We start from the raw sequence: 10,048 nt of genomic DNA, 5'->3' as shown, positions 1-10,048 counted from the left end.
GTGTGTGTGTGTGTGTGTGTGTGTGTGTGTGTGTGTGTGTGGGTGCGCGCGCGCGCGCACGCTTATCTGTGCGTGTCTCTGTGTGTGTTTTTTTTGTTCTTTTATAGCAATCATGTGTTAAAATCTACACCATTGTAAAGCTGAAGAATGACTCAGAGTTTGGTATGTTGCAAATGACCTGTTTTGACACCGTTACTAAGGCATTAGCCTTGGACCCTGTGATAGAGAGAGGCAGATTATGGAGAATGAACTGTCACAGTGTCACACAGTGCTGTTCCTAAGGAGATTGTCTGCCGTGAGTCCTGGTGATATTTTTGTTGGAAACAGCCTTTTATTTTGATTATTACTAAGTGGCTAAACCATTGCCTCTTAGAAATGTCAGTTTGCAGCTCAGAGAATCTTAGTGTGTTAACATGATCATTTTGACCTACCCAGCATCTTCCGTGTCTAGGTTGTGGGTTGAAAATTGACTGTAACATTACATGCAGAGGAGGCACTCCAGTCTTAGGGACATTGTAGGAGTAGGGGAGAGTTCCAGCCGCCTTTCTGTTGTGCCCTAGGGAGGCCTTTAGGAGACAAGGTTAGTGTAGCTGTTTTTTGCTGACAATTTGTGTTCGCACTGAACAAAGCAATGTCAGGGCTTCAGTGTCTTTTGCTAGCGGACAACCTTAACAGCAGTTCCTTCCATTTTCCCACCATTTTTCTGTTGTTTCACAGTTCACTGACCCTCAGTCCATCTATGGATTGTTCTTCGGAAACATTAAGACTTTTGCTGTAGCGTAGACATTCTTCAAGTATAGGTTTGATGATGGATTTATCTTGGAGGCCATCCAGGAGGCTGCTACTAAGGACCAAGAGGACCTCATTATGAAGTGATTTTGCTGTAAAATGGTGCCTTGGAATGGTCCCTAGACACAGCAGGCTGTTTATAGGTTTTAAAAAGTACGTTGTGTCAAAAAAAAAATGTCATCAAGAGGTGCTTGCCTCACACCTTAAGTTTAAATAAATTCCAGGTGAATCAAAGAGCTAAGTGTAATGATTTAATTCCATACAGTGAACTAGTGAACTCCTGAGGGAGAAGACCTTTGTGGTAACAGATAAGCCATTATGTGGAACAGTCATTTAAAAAACATAAAGGAGAGTAGCTGCGGCTGGCCCTCCATCACCATCAACCGGGAGACGGCACTCACGAGTGTAGACCCCACCCCATAGTCTCTGCTCAGGGCCCAGAAGCAAAGGAACAAGGCTCTTGCAGAAATGTCACCACGATGGCCCACTTAGAAGAAACATACATTGAAGGGCACAGTCTGTCATGGTGGGGAAGTTCCTGTGGCAGGAACTTCTAGGTTTCACAGTCTAGGACCCTCATCCACTTTTAGGGTGGCTTTTCTCACCTTAATCTAAGCAAGAGAATCTCTTCCAGGTCTGGACGGAGGCTTGTCTTCTGGATGATTCTAGATCCTATCAAATTGATTATCAGTATCAAACATTGTGCCTGCTACAGAGAAAAACAGCTTAGGACACCGGAAAACATTCTAGGGTAGTCGGAAAGATAAACCAAGAGGAAGGAGCGGACTGCCAGCACGAGGGGTGTGTTTTAAGGAAGACCCTTGGAGATGCATTATTGTTCTGCTTTTTATTTATTAGACACATTTTCTAGACTTAGTTGGAGTGAGTGAATTAAAATCCTGAGAAGGATTTCTACCAGGGAGCTGAACTTACCTTCCATACTACACAGTGCTTAGGACTGCAGGTTCCTGACATGTTAGGTAGCCTTGCCCATCCTTATTCGTTTTCATATTTACTAATCTGGTAAGGCCTCAAATCTTATTATTCATTTTTATTTGTATTTTTCAAAAACTAGTGATGCCAGGCTGACAAGATGTTCACCGAGGAAAGGTGTTTGCAGCCAAAACACGATGACCTGAGTTTGACCCCTGAGACACAAGTGTAGCAGGAGGGAACCACCTGCACTAGTAGTCCTCTTGCTCCAACGTGTGTGCACCTGTGGGCATGCGTGCATGTACACACACACACACACACACACACACACACACACACACACACACACTCAAAAAAATTTTTAGTTAATGATATCAATGGGTTTATGTGTTTATTTTCCTTTTAAAATTCTTTGGTATGGTTTTTGTCTATATTATTTCTTCATTTTAAAAATCAGAACATTGCCCTATTCTTGTTGGTTAATACATGTTCTGTTTGAATTACATGCCAGAAGGTTAAATGTTGGTGTAGCCAAACTCAATAAAGTTTCTGTTTCTTATTTAAATATTTGATTTATCTGGAAGTCAGTTCAGTGTGAGGCATGAAGTAAGTATTGTAGTTTTGTTTCAGTAAGGCTAGCGATGGTGTCACTCGAGTCATACACTGGATAGTGTCACTTGCCTGGATACATGTACCTCTGTGTGTATGTGTATGTCTGTCAATGTGTATGCATGTGTAAACACATATTTTACTATCTTTAAAATGTTTCCCTTTGGTTTTTAGTTCGTTGCTTTCTTTTCCTTTCAGAGCAGGACGCAGGCCTCGATGCCCTCTCCTCCATCATCAGTCGCCAGAAACAAATGGGCCAGGAAATCGGGAATGAGCTGGATGAACAGAACGGTAAGAACAAGGCCTAGGCCGAGGCCGCTCAGCTTGCTGCTGGTAGCAGCCCCACAGGTCCAGGCATTTGTTGACTCCCTGTCAATTCGCGTCATAGGGGAGTCTGCAGTCAGTGGGCTGCAGTGGTTTATTGCAGTGTGTTCATTGCAGCTGTGGTGGTTTGTGGGCACTTACATTGCAGTTACTGAGTACTGTGTAAAAAAATGCCACTAAAACTTCTCAGTACTCAGTGACTGCTTTGACTTCATTAATTTTGGTGCTTATAGCCCTGGTGGCCTTGAACTCTATGTGGATCAGGCTAGCTTTGAACTTGCCTTGCTTTCTTCTGCATCTGTGTCCCAATACTGGCATTATAGTCATGTGCTGACCGTACCTGGCCCTACTATTTTGAGAAATACTTCATGATCTATTTATTTCAAGGGCATTTTTTTTCTCTGTGGAGGATGTGAAATTGCTCAGTGTTTGGTATTTTGATACAAAACATAATAAAGCTGGGTGGGCCTCATATCATGTCTGCACCAAGTGGGGTTTGCTCTTCTTCCGTCATAAATGACCAGGCCACAGTACAAAAATGTTTGAAGGTGTCTATTTAGGGCTTGATGCAACAGATGTGGTTTGAGAAAGATGAACTTGTGGTCAGGAGTCTTAGGACTTAGGAGGCTCTTGAGCTTGAGTTATGTAAGGGGGGGAAACCAGAACAAGAGTAACCATGAGGATGGAGAGTGGGGTGCATGCAGGAAACAGCCAGTGCTCTCACTGTGAGGGACACAGTGAAATCGAGGGGTTTGTGAGTCGAGACCGTGAGTCCAAATTAGATGCATCCAACCAGAGATGCGGTGAGAAGGCCAAGGGGAAAGGCTCGGTCTGCAGCTGGTGCAGCTGTGGCTTAGTGAGGAGACACACTGGCATGTACAGCGGCTCTCCTTACCTGCTGAGCACGGTTGTCCGCATCATGGCATGTACCCTACATGAGGAAAGGAAGGTAGCGATGTCCTCATTGCTAGAAATGAAGCTCCGAGTTGCGGAGAGCCCTCTGAACGCCACAGCTTTTCTAAAGGGCAGGACTGAAGCTGCTTTCTGATATGGCTACTTCTCTGTCGTGCCGGTGTCCGAGCCAAGGAAGACAGGGTAGGGAGGCAAAGCATCCTGTGTGCGTAGGTATGGAAGGCCTGGTAGGGGACAGAGTCGCTCTCTGCAGGGAGGCTGCCCTTGCCAGAACCCTACAACAGGCACTTCCCTCCTTGATCCCGAGAAGGAATGTGGTCATCGTTCCCATGGTTTCAGTTCATTTCTCTATCATAAGTAAACAAATCCAGCTGTTGAGCATCTGTCACACGCAAACAGACTCGTAAGCAAATGGAGAGCCCTCTGTGTCTACACTCCTCATGGGGTTTGCGACAGCTTAGCACTGGGGGGACAGTTTGTTCCTTCTGCTGGTGCTGTGAGCAGGCCAATTATGGACTGCGTTTAATCCAGGCATTTGGTCAGTTCCTCCAGTGCGACACAGCACTGGGAAGATAATAAGCTTTATTTTAAAAGGACAACCTTGGCTATCTGGTGCTTATTTATTTTTTATCTCAAGGAAGTTTGCCTGGGACAGGAGGTCTGACCTAAACTGATAAACATGTCATCTTGTAGCATGTGCAGGCCACAGTGTCCCTGGGTACGTGACTAAGAATGAAAGACACATGGTTTTGGGTTGGTCTCACTATCTTCTCAGGTAAAATTGCCATATATTTCCCAGCACAAGCAAGCATACCAGCATGCCTTCCTCTTCAGTGGCTATCAGAATTGCTTGGGGGTGCTTTAACACCCCTCAAAGCCTAGGCTGTGTCTTGGTGAGCGTCCAATTCTGTTATGATCACAAAGGTAGCGGCTTAAGATAACATAGACTTAGTGTCTTATATTCGGTAGCACACAAGTCTGACTTGAGTCTTGCTGGGTAAAAACCAATGTTATCAACAAGAGCTCAGCATTCCTTTCTGAAGGCTCTAGGGAGAGATTGGTTTCTTTGCCTTCTCCAGCTTCTAGTGGCCACCCACATTCCTTGGCTGACATCCCTTCTGTGTTTCAAAGCCAACAGCAATAGACATCCTGCTGATACTGTATCACTAATGCTCCCAGTGCTCCCCTGCACCTTTGGAGACCCTCTTGTTCACACTGCATGCACCCAGACAGTTGGAGGAACAGCCCTTGCGGTCCCTCTGTTGGGACCTTGATGTCTGAACATGAGGGAGAGAGCAGATTGCTTTCACCATGTCCGCGTGCCCGTGTCAACTGTGTTGAGAGGATGGACTACTGTACTTTCACACTGCCTCCCGTGTGCTCATGGCACGCATGCGCAGAACCTTCACAGTTGTGTGTGTCACAGAGAGTTTATGGTTGTGGGCCCAGTTCTTTCTCTCTGTACCACATAGCTTACCCCCATCCCACAGTCAGATAGATACATCTGCATTTAGACAAACATGGGGACTTTCCCATGAGGTGCCAACATAAGCTGGGTTTCTTTGTGGTGGCCTCCCAGGGAGCCAGCACTTACTTACATGGGTGGTTTTCTGATGTGTGTTTTCTCTTCAGAGATAGGGCAGACTCAGCCATTTTCTCTCACAAGAATTGACGCTCTCAGAATAAAAATAAAGCAAAACCAGTCCCTGACAGGCTTATAGTCGGCCTCCGTTCCTGTCGCTAAACTGAAGCAAGGCTGGTGGGATCTCCAGGTGGACAAGCCTATAGCCCACCTGGGTCTTTACTGTGATGTGTGTGCCACAGACGTCAGGGCCACAGGCAGAAGATACTTGTTGTAAATACCCGGATGGTTTCTGGAGCTGCAGACTTGTTGCTATGATTTTCCTTAGAGAAGCAATCGGCTAGAATAATGACCAGCCAGACAATTTTGGAACAAAGGGTCAAACCTTCCTAATAAATATGTTGTACTTAGAACATAACCACAGCATCAAAGGATCAGATTAGGATCCTTCAATTTAGGAATGCAGTTTTCATTCTTACCATAGGGAATTAAGAGCATCTGACCAACTCCAGTTGCTTTTTTGTGGGCAGTGATCAGGCCTAAAAAGAGCAGTAGTGAAGGGGAAATCCCAGTCATGGGGGGCCTATATGCCACTCTCTGCTTGTCTGTAGGGAATGGAAGAGCAGGATGGCAGGGAAGGCCACTTGTGTTGGGGCAAGGAAACCAGTGAGTCCTTCAGAGACCTAGAAATGTGACTGCTCATTGAAGGGCATGGTGCTCCCGAAACTTCACATGTCCTGTCAGGTGGTGGTAGCACTCAGGAGGCAGAGGCAGGTAGATCTATGAGTTCGAGGCCAGCCTGGACTACAGAGCAAGTTTCAGGACAGCCAGAGCTACACAGAGAAACCTGTCTCGAAAAATCCAAAACATCAACAACAGAAACCAACCAAACAAAAGAACTTCACATTCACATCAACGGATTCCACTTGCTGATTTGTTAGAATTCCTAGCTTAATTTTCATTGTGAAAAGTGAGAATAAAATTGGATATTTGCCTCTCTGAAACTTAGCAAGATAGGCACATCTCCATCACTAAAATATTGCCCTATGGGGGCCAAAGGGACCTTACAGGTGTGTCGGATTGAGTCAGTCGGGACAGGAAGGGTATTTGTGATTATGCAGGAAGACCCTCAATGCAGTTAGAGGTGTCCACCTAAAGGGATGCAGCTGGGCTGGGCGCCCTGAGTTTTGTGTCTAGCACCACAGGGAAAAAGAGGTTGCAGGTGAGAGAAGAAGCTTTGACAGGAAGAATAAAGCAGCACAATGTCTGAGACAAGATGGTGTTCTCTAGCTCTGAAGATCGCGGAAGGGGCCGCAAAGAAAGGAGTACAAAGGCTCTGTAAACTGGGAGAGACAGAAAAGGGTCTCCCCTCAATTCTCTGGGGGAGCATCTTGACTTGAAAGCTAGTGAAACTGCTGCCAGCCTCTGTTGTACAGTAGCAGTGAGTTTGAGTCATACTTTATCTTTTTGCCAGTTACCACGTAATTCAGATTAGCCACATTTACACTACAGTGTTTGAGTTACCTGTAATTCTATACTTTGAGACAATTTCTTTCTTTAAAACAGTACTTTTTAAGATGATTTTATGTGTATGAATGTTTTGCCTGCATGTGTGGATGTGCACCACATGTGTGCCTGGTGCCGAGGTGTCGGATTCCTGGGACCTTGAGTTGTAGATGGTTGTTGGCCACCACATGGGTGCTGGGAACTGAACCTGGGGCCTCTGCAAGAGTAGTCAATGCTGTTAACTCCTGAGCTAACCCTCCAGCTCATTGGGGGTGACTTCTGTAAGCTTTACAGGAGGAAACTGACCCTGAAATCTCTTGAGGTGTTCCCTTAGGCTTCCATGACAGTTGCTCTTGTACTGATACAGTATATGCGGAGGGGGGACTTCTTCCTGTCTGGTGTCAGAGCTCTTTATAAAAATACTTATTTTATGTGTATGTGTCAGACTGCAGTTATATGTGTACACCACATACAGGAGCCCACAGAGTTCAGAGGAGGCGTAGAATCCCCTGAAACTGGAGTTATAGATGGTTGGAATCTAGCATGTAGGTGCTGGAAACTGAACCCAGGTCCTCTGGAAGAGCAGACAGTGCTCTTAACCACTGAGCCATTTCTCCAGCCTCAGTCTCAGACTCTTCCATTATGTCCAGTATGTCAGGTAATTTTCTTTTTGGTCATCTGGAGAGAAACATCTTCCATTGTCATAGGCTGTGTATTTCACTGTTGTGTTAGAGATAAAACTGGCAAGCGTTAGAAATCAGTGATTTCATAGCAGTGTGTGATTTCCCCATTCTCTTGGCTTGTATAAGCTAGAAGAGCAAACTGCTGAAAGAAAGAGACTAGGCTGTGAGATGGGTCAGACAATGAGGTGCTTGCTTAGCCAAAAACTAACCACCTTTCAGTCCCTGGGTCCCACAAGGTGACAGGAGAGAACCAACTCTAGAGAGTTGTCCTTTGACCTCCATACCTGTGCCATGATGTGCACAGGGTTTCTATGTATTTATTTAACTGTGCTTACTAATATGTCTTTTGAAAATGTGAAGTGTTATCCTCTGAGAAGCGTGTGATGAAATATCCTCCATTGTTTCTGAAAAGTCATTTCCCATTTGATTCAATCAGTTCTTTTTTTATAAAGTTAAGGGGTGGTTATCGGACACACATTCATGCATGCACATAGAGTACCTAGGCTTTTTTTTTTATATCTGTCATCAATATATTTTGCTATAGGCTATTCAGCTATTAGTATCACTGTATAGACTTAAATCTTTTTTTTAAAGATTTATTTATTATGTATACAACATTCCTTCCATGTATGTTTGTATGCCTGAAGAGGGCACCAGATCTCATTATAGATGACTATGAGCCACCATGTGGTTGCTGGGAATTGAACTCAGGACCTCTGGAAGAGCAGTCAGTGCTCCTAACCTCTGAGCCATCTCTCCAGCCCTAGACTTAAATCTTGATTACCTTTATCTAGTAACTGGCTTTCAAAATCTGTGGTCTAGGACCCTTTATGTTTTTTGAAAATTATTTAGGAATCCTGAGAGGTTTTTTTCCTATTTCTTTTGTTACTGCATTTAAAATGAAAAGACATGTAAAAGTTATTAAATGCAAGTTTAAGATAGTAAGTTATATGTTGATGTAAACTTTGGAAGGTAACTTTTTTTTAAAGATATTCTCAGAATTACATTTCCCTGTAGTTTTATGGGCTTTGTGTTTGGAGAAGTAAAGCTAGTGTGTGTGTTTCTGTATTTGGCCCATTGTAATACATCATTTTGGATGTTACAAGTGAAATATATTTCACATAGAAATGTAGTTGGAGAAAAGTATTTTAAAATCTTTCCAAGTAGAAAGTTTTTTTTCTTCATTATGGTAGCAAAATTTAACGAGTACTTTCTGGAAGGTTTGCTGGAGTTGGATTCCATAATCCTCCGGCTTGTGCTTGTGCGGGCTGGTCTGGGACAGCTACTGTTCCAGAACCTGCTGGACACTACACCAGGAAGTAAGAGAACTCTGGACACTTGTCTCTGCAGTTGTATACTCTGCCCTAAGAATGACAAATAAGCTCGTTTCCTGTCCCAGTGAGCACACTGGTCAACTGTCCTGTGCAGCCACCATAAGGTATAATCAGTCTACCATATGTCTGGATGGGGCAGGAGGACACTGGAACTAGAATGTCACAGTGGTGACGCTCTCTAGGGGTGGGACTCTGAGACCTAGCTGGATGATCTTGAGCAAGGTAGCCAGTCTTCAGTGTCTGTTCGTGGCTATCAAGGGGATTCATAGGACCCATTTTACAAGGTCAAGAGCATAAAACAAGTCAGTGTGTGGTGTCCACATTGGAAGCAGTCTGTGGGGATCCTCCACTGCGCCTTCACAATGTACATTTTTGTTTTTTTAAAAAAATAGACCTGGCCGGGCAGTGGTGGTGCATGCTTTTAATCCCATCACTATGGGGGCAGAGGCAGACAGATCTATGAGTTCCAGGACAGCCAAGGCTACACAGACAGAATTACAACAAACTTAGTTCAGATTCTAAACTGGCTTTAATGGATGATTCTATAAATGGGGAAGGGCACACCCATAAGAACTGGTACTACAATGTGGACAGAGAACAGGAGTACGGTGACATCAGTGAGGGCCTAGCACTTGTTGACTCGGCTTGTTTGAGGCAGGTGTCTGCTTAGGAGGAACCAAAGCTCAGTTCTTGCGATGTGTGCTTGCTTTTTGCATTCATTTTACTTAACCAGTCTGTATTGGTTTGGTCCCTTGTCCAAATTAATGACCTTCTATAAGTTGTATTTCACATATAGAAATGTTAGATAAGACATCTTTTAAGACAGTCCTTCAATTCTTAGCTGGGCTTGGAAACAACCTAGGGAGCTCTCATCCTTGCCAGTGATGTCTTGTGGTCCTTAGATAACTTAGCCAGATGTAGACTTCTGTGCCAAGTGTGTGTACACCCATACAGGGGCCAGGAGTGAGGCTGGACTTCCTAGGCCTGTGGCAGATGGAAGTGGGCCTTCCCGATAAATCTAGGAGCTGGGAGATGACGGTTTTATGGGAAAACTAATTTCTTCCGTCCCCACCCAAAAGTAGGAATCTCAGTCAGGCCACCCACCTTGGTCCACAGCATTTTTAACATGCATACCTAAGTTTGTATTTTTCTTCTAAAAAAGTCTAAAGCAAATAAGTATCTCCAAATAAATCAAGTTTAGAATTCTTCACTTCAAACTCCCCATTTTTCATGCTATTTTCAACAGAAGCCCTTCTTTGTCTGAGCCAGTGTTTTATGTAGATTTGCTGACTTCTGTAACGGTTCTCCTCCTCCATGGCTCTTCTCATTGGCGTGTGTGTGTGTGTGTGTGTGTGTGTGTGTGTGTGTGTGTGTGT

The 10,048-nt window shown here is 44.4% G+C and overlaps 1 protein-coding gene across 1 annotated transcript in view; it reads left to right on the top strand.

The window, feature by feature from the left end:
* Positions 1-10,048, top strand: part of Stx8 (syntaxin 8) — a 245,969-nt gene that overhangs the window by 59,067 nt on the left and 176,854 nt on the right. The window contains exon 6 of the mRNA XM_005349830.2: positions 2,530-2,622. Within this exon, the coding sequence (XP_005349887.1) occupies positions 2,530-2,622 (93 nt within the window). The remainder of the gene's footprint in view (positions 1-2,529; positions 2,623-10,048) is intronic.

This window comes from Microtus ochrogaster, chromosome 7, assembly GCF_000317375.1.
Source record: "Microtus ochrogaster isolate Prairie Vole_2 chromosome 7, MicOch1.0, whole genome shotgun sequence".
NCBI classification, from domain to species: Eukaryota; Metazoa; Chordata; class Mammalia; order Rodentia; family Cricetidae; genus Microtus; species Microtus ochrogaster.
Note: the sequence above shows the minus strand (reverse complement) of the source record. Positions and strands in the feature narration are given on the sequence as shown.